The sequence below is a fragment of the Oculina patagonica genome, chromosome 7, assembly GCF_052425735.1.
Source record: "Oculina patagonica isolate OP01 chromosome 7, crgOcupat, whole genome shotgun sequence".
Taxonomy (NCBI): Eukaryota; Metazoa; Cnidaria; class Anthozoa; order Scleractinia; family Oculinidae; genus Oculina; species Oculina patagonica.
This window is the reverse complement of record NC_135764.1, coordinates 8,217,514-8,239,328: the sequence shown is the minus strand read 5'-3', so window position 1 is coordinate 8,239,328 and position 21,815 is coordinate 8,217,514. Positions and strand designations below refer to the sequence as shown.

The 21,815-nt window shown below is 39.2% G+C and overlaps 2 protein-coding genes and 2 long non-coding RNA genes across 5 annotated transcripts in view; 3 read left to right on the top strand and 1 right to left on the bottom strand.

Annotated features, from left to right (window-relative positions):
- LOC144661647 (lysophosphatidic acid receptor 3-like) overlaps positions 1 to 21,815 on the bottom strand; it is a 668,415-nt gene that overhangs the window by 459,582 nt on the left and 187,018 nt on the right. The gene's annotated exons all lie outside the window — the stretch shown is intronic.
- Positions 540 to 7,417, top strand: LOC144661678 (uncharacterized). 2 transcript variants are annotated; one of them, XR_013572324.1, is made up of 2 exons: positions 540 to 694; positions 1,333 to 1,669. It is a non-coding gene; the product is annotated as an uncharacterized LOC144661678 (long non-coding RNA). The 2 variants fall into 2 exon arrangements; XR_013572325.1 differs by lacking the exon at positions 1,333 to 1,669 and adding an exon at positions 7,125 to 7,417 and having other exon boundaries at positions 614 to 694.
- Positions 9,256 to 19,376, top strand: LOC144661679 (uncharacterized). Its single transcript, XR_013572326.1, has 3 exons — positions 9,256 to 9,623; positions 10,251 to 10,326; positions 18,989 to 19,376. It is a non-coding gene; the product is annotated as an uncharacterized LOC144661679 (long non-coding RNA).
- Positions 10,688 to 13,363, top strand: LOC144661640 (uncharacterized). Its single transcript, XM_078522447.1, has one exon. The coding sequence runs from the start codon at positions 11,668 to 11,670 to the stop codon at positions 13,360 to 13,362; it is 1,695 nt and encodes a 564-aa protein (XP_078378573.1). The 5' UTR covers positions 10,688 to 11,667; the 3' UTR covers position 13,363.

Sequence of the window (21,815 nt, the reverse complement as noted above, 5' to 3'; positions counted from 1 at the left end):
TGGAAAAAATCTGTTTTGTTTTGACAAGTTTCAGAGAATCTTCAATAAGAAAAAGCAATCGAAGCTGTTGTTAATTCATCAGGGGCATTCACGTGGGTGAGCCGTCCTCTCTCGTTCATGGGATTTTAGTTCGCGGAATCCGTTGGGGACGTAAAAATTCCAGCTACGATTTTCGGGAGAGCAAAAAAACAACAGCTCGACAAATTCAGGTGATAATATTTCGTTCCTTACAAGTTTCTGTCACTAAAATATTTTGCAAAAAATATCGGAAGATATTAATCTTATTTTTGTTATTTATTTTCATTTTTAGCGTCAAGGGCCTGAAAGAGGCCGTAAAATGTCACAAAAAAGGAAACGACTTTTCACGAGTTTTTTTCTAAAAATCCTTCATGGGTGTTCCTTTTAATTAATTGTTTCAAAATTGAATGAACACTTCTCAAAATGTTTTTAAACACTTTTTCATTCATTTGATTTATGGTTCTAAGGAAAAAAATGCCACGTTTATAAAACATCAAAATGCATTCGCAGCTAGCTTAGAAAAGTATTTGCAGATCTATTCTTAACATTTCTAATAGTAACATAAAAGTAGCAAGAACTGATGTTATTATCCTTTGATTTTAGCCAATCATGAATCGTCTGGTGATTTTGCTGCTGTTTACCGTTGCCATAGCAATGTTTGCTATACCAAATGAAGGTGCGTATACTGTATTTACTTACAGTTACGTATATATGACTTTGTTTAAAAAAGCTTTTTTTTAAAAAATAAATGAAAAGTTAAACTTGGTTAATTTCGTTTGTTTGAGTCTTTTAATTATGACGCCCGGGATACTTTATTTGTTTGAATTGAAGCTATGGTTTTGTCATTTAGATCCATAGAAGTAGTTAATATTAAGTTTTCGGCAAAACTTTGTCACGGATTTTACCAGATTTTTGAACTGAGACAACTAATATATTTTTATTCAAAATTACTTTATAAGAACAATAAAACTGTGAACGAGCGTCTTTGGCTGCGGATGGCTAGGATTAGGAAATGGATTGCAAATTGAAAATTAAGGCTTGACTTTTCAAGTTGTTTCCGCGCGACTTTAAAAAAATCGATATTCAATAGTCGTAGCTTGATTTCTATCCGCAAATTAAGGTTATACCTTCCTTTAGATGTTCAAAGATAATGTTTTATGGGTTAAGAAAAAAAAAAAAAAAAAAAAAAAAAAAAAAAAAAAAAAAAAAAAAAAAAAAAAAAATTCAAAACAACCACCCCCCTAAAAAAAATACACACCTCCTTAATTGCCTACCAATAATTTCACAACCTGTGTGCATTTTATCTTTCAACAGGAGCTGCTGTTAACCGCCATCAAAAAAGAGCCAATTGTTTTGGTTTGTGCCCATCATGGTGTGGTAGCTGCGAGTGTAAATGCTACCCTACCGGCTGCTCGAATTGCTGGACATGCAGCTGGGAATGCAAATTCGGCGGCAAGTGATCTTTAGCAGGATCCTTGAGTGAAGTGTGAATGGCAACATACCTGTTAAAGAGACTTACACAGAAAGAAACTTTTTAGGGAACAATAACGCAGCCCAAACTAATGTGTGATCAGGCTACTTTTTCCGCGCTCAACATAATATAAATCAAACTAAAAAATTTAAGACCTGATTACAACCATGTTCAAGAAAGTAAGCACCCTCATTAAAAATAATTTTGAGTATGTAACTTGTTTTTTTGTGCCATTAAACACACTTTTTACTCTGCAATTTATGTAATCAATTCTTTTGTCCTCTTTGCATACCGGGATACAGCAAAATAACGCAAGGTTCGAGGACCTTGACTTTCTCTTGAAAAAATTGTAATTAGCACGTGCTGCGATTTCAATTGCGCTCGTCACGGGGATTTGGTCTTAACTGTTCTGAAATTAGTGGCTGACAACGTAACCCATGAAAAACATTATCTTTGCAGATAGAAATGAAGCTACGGCTATAAAAATGTTTCGGGAGCGATTGGGAACGAGTCTGGTTCCGGAGTGCCACAAGCAGCCATGAAAACTATAACGTGTAACGTTTCTGTAAACAAATTTATTTTCACGTAAAGAAAAAAGTAGCTACGCCCAATAACGGGCTCTTTAAATTGCTGCTTAGATCAGATGACCGATTACCTCACCACGTGATCACTCAGTTACAAGAATGGAAACTTTCTAAGCCCACTTGAAATGTCCGTGTAATGGATTTACATAGCTTCTTTAACAACTATTTCCTCGTGTATGGATGTTTTTGAAACAGACGGCGCAAAAGAAGGAAAACCAACACTCTAATCACCATATTGTCCCCTTTGGTTTCAAACTATGTTATCTTAACTACCAATTGAACCTTTCAACTGCGAGAAGCGGGTATTATACCAGTCTTCTTCAGTCACGAAACCAAATATGGCAAAATCAGCTTGATCATGATTGCATAAACAGTAACAAAACATTTTAGAAACTATAGTCAGTATCAACAAACAATTTGCCCGCGTTTTAGTCTTGGTATTGTCAGTTCTTTTTATATAGCTACGCAAGTGTTTCAAAAACGAACATTTTTAACAGTTGCTGTTGCAGCACTTGCTGTGTTTTAACGTATAGCACTGGTATAGAGGCAGCGAGGTCGGAGATCCCCGGATCAGTCAAACCCTCCACCATGCCACTAGCTGGGTTTATTCTCAGTCGTCCCGAGTTCAAATCCTCGGTCACGCTTTGTAGATAGTCAACTGATCTACCTCCTGCTAGTTGGGATTTTTAACTACCTATGTTATGTTTATTTAAAATATTTGTTTCCTCTGTTTCAGTGGCATGCCTGTAAACTAGCTATCTCGACGAGTTATTAAACTAAGTGCATGACCACTATAAACAACATTTATACATTTTTACATTTACTGGTATTTACACCAACGGTTGTGTTATCTAAACGCACGAGAAACATATCTTAGAGGTCAATTTTTACAGCAACTAAAGCGGATGAAAAAAAAGTCGTTGAAGACTGAAACTTCAGGCTCATCGCGGGGATTCGAACCCATGACCCGCATCGCAATCTTTCAAACAAAGGTCGTGCGGATTCCATGAACGCTAAATCGATTTTTTTTTTTTTAAGGTTTCAAAATGACTCTATTTCTTTTATACCTCATAGCCAGGATACACGTTAAATATCTAGTAGCACAGGGATATTTACATTTAACAGATACTTAGGTGAAAGATATCTGTACACTCTGTCCGATCATATCAGTTTGCGTGCATGCTATCATCACAATCGTACCCAATATACCAAGTACCAACTGCAATTATTCGCGACAAGAGCCTCTTATTCCTTTTACCTTTCAAATCTTTGGAAAAATGTTAAAAATCTACACCATGTACACTGAATACTGGTCACGTTCTGTAGCCAATCAGGATGAAGCAAGTCTCATACTAGTTTAGAATATCTGACATATTTTATCAACTTTGTTAAGTCTCAGCAGTCCGTTACAAACTTTCAAGGCGCGCGGTCAAGACAACGATTCTGTTTACAAGGTAACGTTTCACGCTTTGCTTTTTATCATGATTAGTTGTGATTTCCTATTTCCACTTATCGGTTCTGCTTGGAATTATTTCCTTCAAAGCTTCTGTTTTGTCTCTCTTTGAAACATTTAGTCAGTCGCCTTTAGTTTTAGCGTAAACATTGTAAAATGTTTTGCTTCAATGGCCACACCCATACAGGACCGAACCTAAAACGCTTTATTTTATACCTTTTTATATGAATACACTGACATCGTTCTTCTGCGGATTACAATGTTTTGATAGCATACTTCATAATCTTAAAATTTTTCGTAGCTTCAATCGTTTAAAGGAAGAGCATCCACGGCGCGCACGATAAGAAACTCGCGAGAGGCCACTGGCCGCGGATTCGCCTCACCCCTTTCACTCCAAAGGATACCACATAATAGAGCTAAACAACAGTAAACAAAATATTACAAAAGCTGAAATCCCCCCTCCCACCTCCCCGCTGTTTTAAACTAAATAAATGAATGTCTACCACATACAAAATGTCGAGGCGCCGCTGTCCGAATGTTAAAACACCACGACCCAAAAATTAAAGTATACTGATATAAGTGAAATGCCTACCGCATACAAAATCTCCAACAAAAAAAATCATCTACCACACAATGTCACGAACTAGGGAAAGGGTTGGGGTTAAGGTTGTAAGGGTGACAATTCAAGTTTCCTAAAAATATTAAATCACCAGAGGCAATATCGATATAACATATCATGAATACGTACACGATTTCTTCATATCTCGATATGGGCTTGTTTATATAGTAAAAACTCGTGCAAGTTAAACACTTTAAGCTTTTCATTCGTTGCATTCGTTTTTTTACACAGCAGCTCGAAATCTCACATGACAAAAAGTACACGTTCATTTTTTGTTCAAGCTGTTACTGGGGAATGTATAACAGTAATTATCCCGTGACCTTTACTTTCTCATTTAAAAAGCTTCTTCAGTATTGCATGAACAAAGACAAGATGCTGCACTCAGCTTTCGGTATTGCAGTATTGTGATCTGAAACTGCCGAAAGAATTCAAGCTGTTTGATCAGGGCCGTAACCAGACCTTTGGCACAGACGAGGCAAGATCTTGATGGCAGGTTCTCAGGGCATGCCCTCCAGAAAATTTGAAAAACTAGAAGCTCGGAAACTCTTTCTTGAACATTTTTCATTAGGTATTTCTCGAAGAAATCAATCTTGTTCAACTGGGAATTATTTTCCAAACTAAATATATTTTGTTTTTGATCTTGGGTTAAAATCAAGGCGAGGAGAGTGCCTCGTCTTGCTTCTTGCTAGTTACGGCCGTGTTGATTTAAACAAAGCACACAGCTTATATTGAACTGGTTGTCCCTGGAAAATATGCTCGATATTCTTACAATATCTACCGCATTTTTTTCATTTCTCTCTGAGTGCGCTAAGAAGTGTTCTTGAGCGGAAAAATACAAAGAACAATTTTCAGATTAATTCATAATTACATCTTTTCCATAGAAAGCATTGTAACATCAAATATTTATTTAACCGACAGTTAAAAAAAACATTTTCATTTCTCGAAATATATTTCAACTACATTTGCAGCAGCTATATTCTCAATAAAAATCATTAATTACTCTTTGACTTCAGCTGATCATGAATCGCCTGGTGATCTGGCTTCTGGTTGTTGTTGCCATAGCAATGTTTGCTGCACCAAGTGAAGGTATCATATGCTTGCTTGAACTGCGAATATCTGTTGTTAGGGATCGTTAGTATATACCACACAAGTGAATAGCTCTTTTCGCGCGCGCTGATTGGTTAACTCGGAGGTGATTAGCAAAGCACTGTTCACCTCCGAGCAGATAAAGAGAAACATACTGCCTTTGCGCGTCACTTTGTTTGCCGAAAGTAATGTATTAGTCCGCTAATATTCAACTTGTGTGGTATGTACTAATTAAAAACAATTATTTACCTCAGTGTCGGTGAATGTGGTGGATATTTACCTCGCCGCTTCGCGCCTTGGTAAATATCCACCACTATTCATCTCCACTTCGGTGAATAATTGTTAACTATAGGGGACACTTACGCTGTCGGTACTGTCTGACGGAGGGGGGGGGGGGGGGTTGGGGCTGGCAGGCTGCGGGAACACGGAGGAATAAGGTGTGGGAAGTGTACGGGAGGCGGGAGAAGACGGGGAGGAGCGGGATTCCGAAGGCGGTGGGAACCGGGAGAAATTGATAAAAAATTTGCAACATTACATAATACTTTGCAATAGAAATAGCGAAAAGTGGCGCGAACCACTAAGGAAAGGGCGGGGCCCTCCCCCCTCCCCCCCCCCTGCGGAAGTCATTTACTTGACCTTGACCTTCTCACTGCATGTCATCTGCCAGTCAACTAATACTTCAATCAACGAGCCAATTAACACCTTTAAAGAAGGCCATTGCTGGTAGGGCTTTCCACAAGTTGCTCGAGATTTCCCAAAAAGTTGCTCGTAATTTCTCAAAAAGTTGCTCAAAAGTTGCTCCAAAAATCCAAAAAAGTTGCTTCTGATAATAAAAGTTGCTCGAAAGTTGCTCCAAAAAATTCAAAACGCTGCTTCTAATCAAGATAATTTCTCCAAATATATGCTAATTTCCCTTTGAGGGTAAGATTTCTAAGCAGTTTTATGCAATTTTACAGTAAAAGGAGTAACATATTAAGGGGAAAATTTGTTAAATAACAAGGATTTCTTAATTAAACTGAGAAAAATCGTGAAGATATCGATGACGTCATGTTTGCAGAGGGGTTTTTGTAAAGCCGAAAGTTGAAACGTCTTCAGATGTTTCTCGAAAATCTTCGGCAAACTTCGTAAATCTTCGGAAACGTTCGTATGGCCTCTAAACAATACTCGGATAATCTTCGGAGATCTTCGGTCTGGAAATTGCTCAAAATGCAACAAGTTGCTCGAGAGGAAAAAAGTTGCTCGAAGGGGAAAAAGTTGCTCGAAATATGAAAAGTTGCCAAAAAGTTGCCGAGCAACTTGTGGAAAGCCCTAATTGCTGGTATGACGACTGTGATTGATGATGACGGTGACGACGACGACGACGACGACGACGACGATGATGATGATGATGATGATGATGATGGTGATTAACGGAGGAGGAGGAGGAAGAAGTCGATAGAAAAATGATCATTTATATATATCAGCTCTTAAAAGCTGCCCTCATTTTTACACTGTTCATCTCAAAAACTTGCTCTTAAATATAAACGCTAGTTATTTCATATTAGTCTGCTAGTTCTTCTTTTGTAGATCTTTTAATACTATATATACTAAATAATATCACCATAATTATAATAATATGTATACAAAATAATTAAAACGACTAAACATCTCTTGGCCATTCATTATAACCATTTTTATATGCCGGTGAAAAAGGGCGGCGGAAAAAAAAAAAAGAGAGAAAATTTTTTTAAAAAAAAAAAAAAAAAAAAAAAAACAATTAAAAAAAAAAAAAAAAAAAAATAAAAAAAAAAAAACGCGCCCGCGCTTTTCTACGACGAAAAAAAAAAGAGGGAGAACAATCAGATTCGCAGATTTCCAATAGAACACAGCTGAGTTTCTACTAAATTTCATTAGAAGCTGCTGTTCTCCAAAAACGCCAAGGTTGGAATCGCTGTTGGGGTGCATGTCCTTCATGGTGTTCAAGCTGCCGATGTCTCTGCTATCCCACCTGGCCTCCTGGCTCGGGTGCGAAGTGCAGCTGGTCATGTAGCTGGGGTTAGAGGTCTGATCTTCACAAGGCTGCTTGTCTGAAGGGAGATGAACGAAACCCTTTTCAGTTGACCTACACAGTGAAACACTGAAAGAACAATTAATTAATGCAAATCAAACTAACGTAGCAAACATGTATCGTTCTGAGACTCGATTAAAATCATGTTCAAATAATAGGCCATTTCCGAGTTACCCTTTGCCTCTGCTTCAAAACGAGTCTACCTGCAAAACCATTCGTATGAAAATGAGTTTCACCTACAGGTCAATTTCATGCAAATCAAACTCATTTTCATTTGAATGGTTTCGCATGTAGACTCGTTTTGAAACAGAGGCAAAGGGTAACTCGGAAATGGCCTATTAAGCACCCTTTTAAAAACAGTTTGAGCATGTACCGCTTTTTTCCCATTAAACATACTTTTTACTCTCACTGCAGTTTATGTATTTAATTCTTTCGTCCTCTTTGCACGCCCAGCTAGGTACAGCAAAATAGTGCAAGGTTTGAGCTAATCCACATCATTCTGAAGTTCCAAAATTAACGACGCCACCCCCCCCCCCCCCCCACTTCCTTCCACCCGCGTCCCCCACTCCAGTGATTCCAAAGAATGTCACGGGATATGAAACCAAGTGTAACTACGGCAGTTGATTCGGTCATTCTCACAGCAAGAGGGAAGTCCCACCCACGTGATTCCAAATGTTTGGTGATAGTTTTAATGAGTTTTATTTGTTTTTATTATTTACTACCTTAATTTGTGTCACATTACATTTTAAAAACAAACTTAAAGTAAAACAGCTCTTTGGTCTTTACTGTCACAAAGGCTTGAGTTTTGTTACTTTTCATTTTAATTTGCCCAAATTGAAAAGATTTAAAACGGTGTGTGGCAAAAACATCGTCAATACGTTTGCAGAATTTATTAACGCTTTTTTCTTATTTTTTTAGGCCATTCTCAAAACAAGCAAGTGAAGCAACTATATTTCAAAGAAAGTCTATTTTCTTTAACATTGTTTTTCTCAGTGATTTTGTATCTAACAAACAAGTCAGCTGCATTCATACCCGGAATAATATTTGATGTATTAACTTTCAAGGAAACAAACTTTCCAGATTTACATTTATGCACATAGACTGTTCACAGCTTCTCCATTTTTCGCCACATGAAAAGAACGCGACAGAAACAGCGACCGAAGAGAGAGCAATGGTGTGGGAGCAGGGGGGGGGGGGGAGGAGGGTTGGGGGCAGCGATAGCTAGTGAGCGAGTGCTACTTCAGCGCGCTCAACGATCGAAGAAAAATACGAGGAAAGGGGGGTTGTGAACAGTCTAGGAGGTAAATGTGAAACTGCCATGTCATTCGTCACATTGCGGGTTTTAATCAGTTCAGCTTACCTCTCTTGACCATTCGTGTCCAATGCAATCGATTCTACTTCCTTGATGCTTTTAGTCTTAAAAATAGCCTTTTCTTGTCACTGTTGTTTAACTAAATTGTGATCTCTTTTTGCAGTAAGTTAAAAGATTAACTTACTGCCTCAATCTTTTACTTAAGGTGTTCCTCAATCTTTTACTTTGAAGATTGAGATAAGTTTAATTAGGACCAGTTTGAAAACACATTAACAGAGAAAACTAACGGTCGAACTGACAAAGCTGCATTTTACAGAACAAGATTCGTCGCTGGGTACGTGTACGACGCAGAGTTAGTGGACTGACTTTTAACCCCGTTTCAACCTTGTGTTCCGGTATTTCTGTCCGCATCTTTCGTCCGGTCTGACTTAAATGCATTTGATTTTACTTCCTTTATTCTTTTAGTTCTAACAAAATCAGTCTTTCCGCGTTATCAGTTTTTATTTGTTTAACTGCCAATTATTTATGGTGTTTCAGCCGATCTCTTTTGTCCGGTCTGGCTGATGAAAAAAGCCTACTTCCTCAATTCCGTCAGTCTTAAAAAAATGATTGGTTTCTTTTTGGTTTATATTTATGTTATCTGCAATAAAAGAAAAGGGGACGTTTTTCACATGGAATACGTTTGGGATAAGTTTGAAAAATATTTGCGAAGCAAACATGGCAAAGTGACGACAACCAAATCGATGAAGTTTTATTTTACGGAGCGAGATCTTCGTCGCTGGGTACGTGTACGGTGCCGAGAGGTAATGGACTGACTTTTAACCCCGTTTCGTGCGTACGTGCAACCAGAAGTATTGACTAACTTCTGGTGTAGCTGAATGATCTGTCACACATTCATATTACGTTCCCATTCCGGAAGTAACACAAACATATAAAATACTTGAATTCTCTCTCGTTTGCCAGTCGGTTTGCTCTAGAGGAGCTAGCGAAAACGAAGCTTTCCTTGGCCTAAAAAGCACTTGCTTGAAGTTCAGTAAGTATATATTACTTGTAAAGTGTTTTACAAAGACCTAGTCTCAGGGCCTGTTAATCAAGTCAAGTCGATCGAGGCTGCGCCAGTGGGCTATATGAAGATAGTAAGGTTGTCGATGATCGTTGATAGAATCCATCGACGGCGGCTAAACCTAACAAAAAGTTGCTTGCAAAGTTGTTTAAACTAGGAAAGGAAAGATATGCTTTTTCAGTTAGACATCAAGGCGACCTTCACTAAGTCGCCGCTAGAAAATCAGTGAAGTTTCCGGCAAGTTTGGTTTTCTTGTGAAGAATGGTTTTCCATCTCTTCATTATATGGGCGATTTTTTTAACTTTAAATAACTTACAGCTATTGAAATAATTATACCTTTTAATACATTTTTTAAGAAATGCTTTTCCGTTTGAAAAATAGACCTTTTCGTTTATTTTTTCCTCGCATCGTGTTGTACTCTTCATTTTAAACATTTCAACTACAGTAAGTAGTTTATATATGAAAGACATATAAGTGTTCATATACAACATGTTTAATATCAAAATGTATTCGTAGCCACTAAGAAAAATATTTACATTTTCTAACATCCCTAATAATAACATTACAGCAATTAACATTATCCTTCTCTGCTTTTAGCTGATCATCATGAATCGTCTGGTGATTTTGCTTCTGGTTGCTGTTGCCATAGCGATGTTTGCTGTACCGAATGAAGGTATAATTTGATGAACTACATGTGCCCCTGTCCTGAATACTTAATCAATGAATCAATCAATCACTCAGTCAGTCAGTCAATCAATAGATCAATCAGTCAATCAACAAAGTTTGAGGAAAGCGTGCCACGTATAATATATGCTATATGATATGGTCTTTACTAATATTTGTTTGTTTGTTTGTTTGTTTTTTTTTTCTTTCTTTCTTTCTTTCTTTCTTTCTCTCTCTCTTTCCTTCTTTCTTTCTTTCTTTCTTTCTTTCTTTCTTTCTTTCTTTCTTTCTTTCTTTCCTTCTTTCCTTCTTTCTTTCTTTCTTTCTTTCTTTCTTTCTTTCTTTCTCTCTCTCTTTCTTTCTTTCTTTCCTTAACGTTTCCCAAAAATTTTCACTGCGTGTTTTACAGCCTTTGAGTGCGGTAGAGTTTACCAAATTTCGATGATTGCTTTCATTTTACCTAAACGCTCAACTAACTGTTTTGTGACTTGTAATTTATATCTTTGCCCGTTTTTAACTGATTTTAAGTTTTGTAGCATGTTCCGATCTTTTCTTTAGGAACGTTCCTCTAATATAATTTGTTCCTCATATTTGTGTTCCTGTTAACCTTAAGAGGACCAGCTTTTTATAAAGTTAGGAACAAAACGTTCACCCTAAGATAAAACAGGAACATTTCGTTCCGAGTTCCCAACTGTTGATGGAACATATTGTTCCCAAATTGATAATTTAGGACTGCTTTGTTCCGAGTTCCTATCTGTAAATGGGACGCGTTGTTCCCAAATTGATAATTTAGGACCGTTTTGTTCCGAGTTCCTATCTGTAAATGGGACGCGTTGTTCCCAAATTGATAATTTAGGACCGTTTTGTTCCGAGTTCTTAACTGTGAATGGAACGATTTGTTCCCAAATTGATAATTTAGGACCGTTTTGTTCCGAGTTCTTAACTGTGAATGGAACGATTTGTTCCCAAATTGATAATTTGAGACCGTTTTGTTCCGAGTTCCTGTTTGTAAATGGAACGTATTGTTCCTAAACTGCTCATTTAGGAACAAATTCAGGACTCTTTGGTTCCGAATTCCTTGCGCTTATTTGACCATTTTGTTCCTAAATTATATTGTCCATTGAAATGAAGAAAAACAATGGGGCGCGCATAGACCTGCTTGGGCAAGCTGAGCACAATCTTGGGTGTCATGAATTTTGCACAATAGTAATGAGGGCAGGCAAGAAGAGGCACGCCTTGCCAAGTTTAAACACGAATGAAGTTCCTTAAGGTGTAATCGGTGCGTCGTATTTTTTTGGAAAAGAAATTCAGTTCTAGGAGATTGTGTTGACCATTTTACCTTGATGATAAAATGAGCAAGAAGTGTAAAATCAATTGGTCAAATATCGATGGAGCATCGCCCAAACCAAAACGGCTTCACCTGGAAAAGAATGAAACCGACCGATTCTATCATTGCCCAATACAAGTGTGTGACCATGATGGCTTTCAAAGTCAGAGAGGGTGCAGAAAACATGTGAATACCAAGCACAGTTGGTTCTTTTACTTTGACGAGAAACCTGATCTGGGAATACTCGCTGCATACGAAAGAGAAGGCGCCAGTGATGTTAAATCGAGTGAAATCACAGTACAAACTGCCAGAGTTTTGCCTTCATTTTCAGTTTCCAGCAAAATTGGCGAATCGTTTGTGAAGTGGTTGACGGGAAGTGGTGGGGGTTGCAAGAAAGATCGTGTAGCCCAGCAGATAGTCAAGAGGTGTTTCAAATTTCTCAAATTTTGCTGCGAAGATGAAGAGGAATTGAGTTTTGAAGTGCTGGATTTTAGCCTGTGTTCGCATAGTTTGTTGTTCAAGTTTATCGACTACTTGCAAGATGAATGCAAACTCGGACACGGTGGCCGATTGGGCTACATTGATGCGATTTCCGAATTAATCGACTTCAGAAAGATAAATGGCGCATCAGACACAGTTCTTCGAAATTTGTCCTCAACGGAGCTGTACCTCAAACGAGCGCGCAAAACCGTGGCAAAGATGATGAGATTGCAGTGGACACAAGATCTAGACATTGAGACTTTGGATGCTAGAGGGCACTGGGCAACCATGGAAGAACTGTTAGAAGTGGTGACATTTCATTTGCCTCGTTACGAAAACACGGTAAAGACTTGCAAAACTATTCCGGGTCAAGTGAATCCTTTGGACCTAACATTTGCCACGAAATTTGTCGCCGTGTATTTATTCATAAAGGTGAAGGGATCTCGCCCTATGACTTATCAGTACTTGACGGTGGACATGGTTAAAACAGCTAAGGCGAACGGAGGATTCATTGACCAGAAAAAGTTCAAAACGGCCAGCAAGTATGGATTTGACTCATTAATTTTGACTGATGCAAGCATGCGGGTGCTGGAAAGCTACATCAATTTCGTAAGGCCATTACTCAAACCCCAGTGCGACTTCGTACTTGTCACTAGAAACGGAGGCCAGCATAGCAAATTGGGCGACGTCATGAGTAAATTGGTGTTCGATGCAATCGGGAAGTATATTCATCCAACGCGCTATCGTCAAATTGTCGAAACGCAAAGCCTCAATCTACTCACAAGCACGGAGCAACAAATTTTGTCAGAAGACCAAAAACACAGTTCTGCCGTTGCAAAAGTTCACTATCAAAAGCAGAGATCGCGCGAAGTTGCTGTGAAAGCTCACGAGTGTCTGCAAAAGCTACAAGGAACGAAAGGCTCAGATTTGGATAAGGAAGTGCACACGAGGTTTAGCGCTACAACTTCAACAATTTCAGAATCTGTCGGAACAGCAGAATCAATGAGCGCCTCTCCTGAAAGGGACTCCCCTCCCAAAAAACAATTGCAAATTCAACGAAATCATCGCCGGGTGTTGAAATTCACGGAAGAAGAGGACAATTTTCTCAAGAAAGGTTTAAAAAGGTACGGGTTTGGACAGTGGACGGCAATTTTGAGAGATCCCGATTTCAAATTTCAAGACGGAAGAACGGCGGACTCTCTCAAGAAAAGGGCTGGAATGAAAATGCAGCTAGTTTAATTACCAAGGCAAGGACAGCAATGACATTTCAAACTTGTGTTAAGCAAGAAAGGCATTTAATCGTGACTGTGCAATAAAGAATACAGTAATAAATTACTACATCATTAAATAAATTTCTTGACTTGACAAGTACACTCTTTTGTAACAACAACAGAAAGAACTTTTTGTGACACTCCTGGTAGCGAGCAATGTTCTATATCTCTCTCTCTGTATACATGAATTCTATATCTCGCCTGTCGTAATCGTGGCACGTCGCTTAACATGTAACTTAGAACTACAATACTGACAAACAACATCTCGTCGTCGCTACTCTTCTTCGTTCTCTGATCGTCAGACTGCGTTCACTCATGTTGCGTGCTCGAGAGATACTTTGTTATGGTGTTTCTTTGTTGCTCTCTTCCGCGCTGACTGCTGGAACCTCTCTTCCGCTTTAAGGTAGAACTTGCTCGGAGCAGTGCTTCGGACACCGCGCAGTCGTCGTGTTGGCGTAACGGCCTACGACTAGTACTGGGCACTGGAGTGATGAAAAGCCTCCGTTCTTGACTGCTTTCATCGCTTACATCCTGTTGTGCAACAATTTCGTCTGCATCTGCACTTGGGCGAGTTAGTACCGGGAGTCGCTCCGCCACACTTGTCACCAGATGATGATCTTCTTTCCTGAGCAGGCCGAGTGCTGTACACACCTTCTTTCGCTCCTCTATGGCCTCGATGGTGTTAAAGGTGCCCAGGGCCTGGTGGTGAGCTTTCAGCTTCTCGCACAGAACCTCCATCCACGCCTTCACATTCGAGCGCACGAAAGAGTCTTGCGTAGCTTGATATTTATCGCAACACTCTTTGAGTTCAATTTCGGTGTCTCTCAACCAACTGCCCTCGAACGCTTTTCTCGCAGCTTCGCCTCGTGCCTCATCCTGATCTACCGCCGTCTGAACATCGACATCTCTCGTCCGGTAAAACTGGTCTATCTGTTTCTGCTTCTCCTTCTCTGTTTCCAAAATGTGGGCCATTTGCCTGTGTCTAAGACTGCCCGGCTGAAGCTGATTGAGGTGGTCTTGCAAGGTGTCCGGTTCGCCGTTGCTTTCTTCCATTGCACTGACCGCTTCGTTCGTCTCTTCTAGCGAATCATCTTCACAGCTCTCCTCCAAGAGTGACAGCGTCCGCAGAGCATCCTTCTCTTCGGCTTTAAGGACGCCATCGCCGATTTCTGGCTCTTGTTCGTCTTCACCGTTGTCCGAGCTCTCTTCTTGGTCACTAGGTGGACGCGCCTTCGTAGCCGCCCACGCAACACACTCCATGGGGTGTCTCCTAAGCCACTCTGTCGCTTTCTTTCTCGGGTTGGGCAGACTCTTGAAGGTGTAGTTCTTTAACCTTCGATCCATGGCGGGTTGGTCATCGGCCTTAAATTCAAGCTTCGTCTGGGCGGTCAAAAGCATTGGACAACGGTTAATGAAGCTCTTTGCCGTTTGGTACTTTACGTCGCATGCCGTAAATCCGCCTTGGGTAAGGATTTTCCAATCGTCGATGTCTAAGGTTGAGGGACTGGCTTCGTCAATGAAAATCACTTCTGTAAAGCGATTAATCATGGCCTTATTGAACACGCGCTGCTTCGTGATAGTCGCTATGTTGCTGTGATGTACGAGTCCTAAGATCGGTTGGAATAAACTCGTTTTACCGCTGTTCGCAGCGCCAATCAGACATGGTACTTTGTCTTTGTGTCGTTTCTGGTTGTGATGTAGAAGCCTGATGAAATCCTCGCAGAACTCCCCAACTTCGGCTTCCGTTAGGCTGTTCTCTAAGATCTCTCTGAAATATTTTGGATCCGGAACTTTGGTCGGATCGTATGGCGAAAACGCTCGGGGTGTAACATGACCGATGTCCTTGTCTTTGATCGCATTTTCCAAGAAACGTCGCTCCTTGATTGACCAGCACTGGCCTTCGTTCACCTCAATCAAATCGTAGTCCACGCAAAGAGGTCGAATGACTTCGCAATGTGGGTTGGCTAGGATTTCGATGACTTTCTTCATGTCCTTAAGTAGTCTGGCTTTGAAAGATTGATTGGCCGCCAAGCTATTAACAAACGCCTCAACTTCGCACTTATACCAATAGGTGTACCTTGCCTTTTCACACTTTTTGTAGATCTTTCCAGCATAGAGAGCGTACCCGAGCTTTTCCATGGCGATGCCAATATCGTTCACAAGCACTGTGAGTTTATCAGATAATCTTGCCTTTTCAACGACCGGTTCGTTTCCTGTCTGAATATCCGAGCCGTCTACGTGGAATCCGAAGTGCTCGATGACCAACTTTGCATCTTGGAGTTTTCCCAACGCCACCGAAAGACTGGAATGGAACGAGGGATCGACTAGACAAATTCTGACCACGTTCTCGGTACCACATTCGTCAACATCTATTGAATCGGCCTCACCCAGGACACTTTCAAATTCATCTCGAAAGCAATATTTGTAAGACGAATTCACCAACTCCACCATGAAGGTGTTGTTGTGGTCTTTAAGGACTTTAAAAAGCTCTTTCATTGCGCCACTTTCTTTCCCTTCGTGACAAGCGACCTAAAATTCAGAACAGTTGCCAGTTAATTAAAGTTCTAAGGTGGTGAGCAACTTTGACCTAGTCCTAACAAGTGATTCGTCGTTCCGAGTACTGTCAAGTTTTAAGGGAGCCCGACGTAGCGTAAATTCAAGGCAAAACTAATTTCGATGATTGGAATGGTCCTTTGAATTGTCACATTTTCACTGCTTGATTCACTGCCTTCATATAAGCTAGTAACTACTTTTTATCATCCGGCTAGTGTAGCTAATGCGATTGGTACGAATGTGAATAAACATGTTATTTTTGTTACCTGATTTATAAATACGTCCACGTTGCACTCCAAAAGAACACGATGGATACCAAGGGGACTACGTGGAGCACCGTTGGGTGTTGTCGACGCGATCCAGTAGCTCACAGCTGGGCAATGCTTGTGGTTTATAATTGATGCGTGACTTTCGGCCCATTGTTGGCTCGTTGAACTCGCTAACTGACTTAATTCTGGATATTCGTCCGCATCATCGCTATCTTCATTCTCGTCATGATCATTTGATTTCTTCTTATCTCGCTGTTTCTTCAACTTTTGCGTACTAATGGCACTAAAAAAGAACGCTACATTCTTCATGCCTGCGAAATAGACAAAGCAAAAAATTATTACCGAATGATCTGCTTCTGGTTATCTCACCCAAGAGACACTGAACAAGTTTAAAATCGCAATATCAGAAACTAACCTCGTAGTGCGCTATCACAGGCATCTCTAGTTCGGCACACGCTATTCCAAGCGTCCTGAAAACCACTCTCTTGAACTCTGCAGACGCACTTCGCACTTGTAATGCTACACTTTCCCAAAACCACTGGGCTTAAATAGCACAACGCCGCGCTCTTAATTGTTCGACTGTTTAGCTGTCTCGCAGGGAAACGTGCTCTCGAGCTCTGCATCTTGGACTGATTTATGCCTTTAAACGTGTTCTGCTTTTATAGAGAGCAGACTTGCTAATTCCCCGGGAATAATTATAGCCAAAAAATGAACTCAGTAGGGACCAGATTACTTGAAAGAATTTAATGTCGCTATTATTTCCACTGATCAGCAGATCATCGCCTAACCTGGTAATTTACAGCTATTTTTACACTAACAATCAAGTCAATAACGAAGCCACAGTGACGCTTTTAAATGACCAATTGTGTCACTCTATCAGTTCCCAAATGCTTTCCAGAGTGTTTTCTAGACGAATTTTTTCGCCACAGTATTTCCATGAATTTAATATCGCGATTATTTGCGTTGATTAGCAGATCATTACATAACCTAGTAATTAGCAGCTATTTTTACACTAAAATCGAGCCGATAACGAAGCCATAGCGACATTTTTTAATAGCCAATTGTGTCACTTCATCAATTCCAAAATGCTTTTCAGAGAGTTTCTAGACGAATTGTTTCGCAGCAGTAGTTTGATGAATTTAATGTCGCGATTATTTGCACTGATCAGTCAATCTGTTGACCTGACAATCGACAGCCATTTCGCACCAGTTAACAGTTAACTTGATAACGAAGCCGCAATAAGAATGAAAAATGTTTGAGTCAAAGATCATCTACTACGGTGCATATATGTTCGTGATGTATCACAAAATTTTCACGACTTATGTTAAAAATACACCATACATAAAACTATAAAAACAATTTTCATTTTCACATTGAAGGAGAAAAGATAGTAAGAAAGGGCTTTGCAGCTCTGAACGTTTTCATGGAAACTGGGAGTGTTGCAAAGCGGCTGACTGGAAGAGTTTCCCTATAATGGCGGAAACGACGGATTTCGCGGATTTCGCGGAAATTTTTTAGATAAAAAAATAAAAAAAAAATAAAAAAAATAAAAAAAATAAAAATAAAAAATAAAAAAAAATAAAAAATATTTTTTATTTTTTTTTTTATTTTTAATATTGATATATTCAACTATTATACTTACAGTTTTAAAGAGAAGAATTAAATTAAATTTAAAAATTTCCGCGAAATCCGCGAAATCCGTCGTTTCCGCCATTATTGGGAAACTCTTTCAGTCAACTGCTTTGCAGCACTGGAAGTTTTCATGGAAACTTGCAGTACTACGAAGCAGTTAACTGAAAGAGTTTCCCAATAATGGCGGAAACGACGGATTTCGCGGATTTCGCGGAAATGTTTAGATTTAATTTAATTCTTCTCTTTAAAACTGTAAGTATAATAGTTGAATATATCAATATTAAAAATAAAAAAAATAAAAAAAATATATTTTATTTTTTTATTTTTATTTTTATTATTTTTATTTTTTTTTATTTTTTAATCTGAAAATTTCCGCGAAATCCGCGAAATCCGTCGTTTCCGCCATTACAGGGAAACTCTTCCAGTCATCTTCTTTGCCGCACTGCCAGTTTCCATGAAAACTTCCAGTTTGATGTGGAAGTTCAACTGATTTATTCAAAACTTCTTTTTTAAACTGTAAATATTTTTGTAAAGGAACGAGATTTAAGGGAAACGATCTTTCTTTCTTTCTTTCTTTCTTTCTTTCTTTCTTTCTTTCTTTCTTTCTTTCCTTCTTTCCTTCTTTCTTTCTTTCTTTCTTTCTTTCTTTCTTTCTTTCTTTCTTTCTTTCCTTTCTTTCTTTCTTTCAGATTTCTTTTTTTCCTTCTTTCTATTTGTTGCTGATAATGTAAAATTAAACACTAAGGCACAAAAACTCACTTTTCACCGGTTGTGGTTTGTCTCTAATATGTTTGACATTGGCATAAGTTGTTACCCGTGATGCCAGAGATTCTATTTTTGTTTGCAAGGAGAGGTTAACCCGCGAAAGCGTGACAAGAACGGAAATACGTCTTACCGATTACTGATCGCGCTTCATATTAGCGACTTAATTGGCAGGGACGGCAGACCATTTTACCAGGTGGGGTGGGGGGGGGGGGGGGGGGGGGCTGACTAGTGACTTGAAGTGAGGGGGTTTAAGAGACTCTTCTCTTAGTAACGCTGTCCCAGCTTGGCCACTCAAATATCACGGAAAAACCCTCTGGTAACCAGGGTATTAGTTTTTTGACATATCAAATCTATATGCATTTTATCTTTCACCAGGAGCTGCTGTTAGCCGTCAAAAACGAAAAGCCTGTTTAGGTTGGTGCCCTTCATGGTGTAGTAGTGGCTGCGGATGTAAATGCTACCCCACCGGCCGGCCTCCTCATCAAAACTGGAAATGCGAATTTAAATGCAACTTTTAAACTTTACAAGCAAGTTTCCTTGTGTGAAGTTTCAGACGACAACGTAACCTCCTTTAAGGTGGATTTCCACTGACGCGTAAATTTTTACGTGCGTGAAAAAAATAGAGAAAATGTATGAGCGACGTGCGTAAACATTTACGCAAGTCGTTCATACATTGTCTCTAAATTTTTTACGCACGTAAAAATTTACGCCGCAGTGGAAATCCACCTTTACACTAGACTTCCAGAAAGAAACATTTTGAGAACCTGTCATCAAGCTAATTTTTCCGCGCTCTTAATTTGTTCATAATTTTATATCAAACTTTTTCTTTGTAGACATGATTATAATTAATTTCATTATGTTGAACATCTTTCAAAGTAAGAAGTTGTATTTTCTTTATTAAAAGTATTTCACTCTGTAGTTTTCGTTATATTTGCTCTTTCCTATTTGCCCGCCGCACGTACATTTATGTAAGCTCCCGTTATAACTTCCTCTTGATTTTTCTTCAACCTAATATTCGCTAAAACACATAAATGTAGAATGAAAGGTTAAAATTTTCCTTAAAATCTTTTTCAACAAACGGTCTACACTACAGTTATGTTTAGGGAAATTTTTTATACCACAAAAATGTAATTGTGCTGTCATGGCTGCAAGTTCAAGTTCTCTTTCGAGCAATTTTCTTCGCCGGGGGTAGGAGAAAGTTGCGAAAAAACGATAAATTAAGACATCTTTACGTTTTGATACTCTATCAACACTCGAATGCCGAATATAGAGACACTGTCAAGACTTATCTGTGTGAAATTATCTAGCACAGGCAAAACAGAGGCACCAAAGGAATCATTTCGGTGAATATCTGTTTGGAAGGCTTATTATATCCCCTGAGATTTTCTTTAGAAAAATGTCCGCTGTAACCTTGGTAATAAAGGAAATATTACACCTGTTGTTTTCAGAGACGTAAAAATGTTGCTTTGGGTGCAGAAAAACGCCAGCTACGATTTTCGGAAAAGTAACAACAGCTCACTCGAGGCTCGCAAATTCGGGTTATGAGAATTCGTTTTGTTCCCTAAAAGATTCTGCTATTCAGCAAGAAAATCCGAAAAGATTAAACTGTGTTGGTTAAAACAAACCTCCCATAAAAAGGCCCTAAACGATATGGGAAAACAGTACAACGACAATCCAAGTCTTTTGGCTGTATTTCCTGGTTGGGTGCCCCTAATTAAACATTATAGACGTATTTTTAGCTTAACCCTCGGAGGTACAGGCGAAGTCATATCCCCACCGTGGGCGGGGGTGAATGCACCCCGCCCCCTCCCCAAGGTTTTCGTTCAATTAATGCGCAGCGAAATTATTTTGCACTGAGTAGAAAGCCCTAAGCTTGCTTTACAGTAGATGACATTATTTTTGTTAGTTGTAACGTCATATGACGTCATTTTATCCGCCGTCTACGGATCCGCCATCTTGGATTTCACTACTTTCTTAGAAATTCAGAAAATAACGCATCCTTACCGTGACCTAGCCCCTTTAATTTTCTCTCTTGTGTCATATTAACAAATTAAATTAATCAATTCAATTTAGTTTACGGAAAAAAAAATCCAAAAAATATCTCTTGTTCCAGTGAATTATATAACCATGTTCCCTTGTACGTACTCAAAAAACTCCTGGAAGGGTAACCTGCGATCAGGCGTTCTTTTAAAAAAAGGTTTTTTCGTACTTTTGAGAAGAGGATTTATATACTTACGATGCTGAAAGTTATTTGCGGAAATTTAAGCAGGTCTGGCCAAAACTCGTCATTTTTGACGTAAGATTTCTTCATTTTTTAAAACAAAATTGTACAATTTTAATTTTACATTTCATAGGCATTCTGGCTTGATTTGATAATTCCATTTTTTTTCGTTAATTAAGAGATCTAAACTTTAAATTGGCAGCGCAAAAGTCTTTTATTGACGAAACCACAGACACATAACAACAAGGATGATTTTCGAGCATTGTAAATGACACTTTCATACAAATTAAGATATATAAACTTGAAAAAGTCGGGCCGACGTTTTTCAAGTTTACCCGAACGCAATCCGTTTTAATCTTCTCGAATTTGGCCCATCCATGCTCTTTTTGGGGGGCTTCCTGGTTTTTTTTTTAGTTCTTCTACAGTTTTAAGCCGTTAGATATTTCAGTTAATTCTATGAAGACTATAAACAGTTGGTCACGGCCGAAATTGTCTAAAATTGCGTTACATAGCTCCTTAACTCTATAAATTTGTGTGGAACATTGACCCGACGAACTTAACGGTAAAACTTCTAAAATACCGACAGCTCTTTGGTCTTTACTGTCACGAAGGAGGCTCGAGTTTTGCTACCTTTCATTTTAATTTGACCAAATTGAAAATATTTAAAACGGTGTGTGGCAAAAACATCGTGAGAGACTGTCCAAAGTCTCTCTAGTTTTCAACGCAAAAAGCGAGAGAATCGGCGAGCGCGAAGCGCGGGGGAGGGGGTGCGAGCGACCCCCCCCCCCCCCCACACACACCCCTTGAGAAAACTGTGGCAAACCTTTTCAAATTTAAATTAAATGCACTTCTACAGTAGACTGTTCACAGCCTCTCCAATTTTCACCTCAAAGAAAGAACGCAAAAGAAATAGCTAGCGGTCTAGCGAAGAGAGGGCAATTGTGTGTGAGGGGGTGGGAGCTGGAGCGATAGCTACTTTAG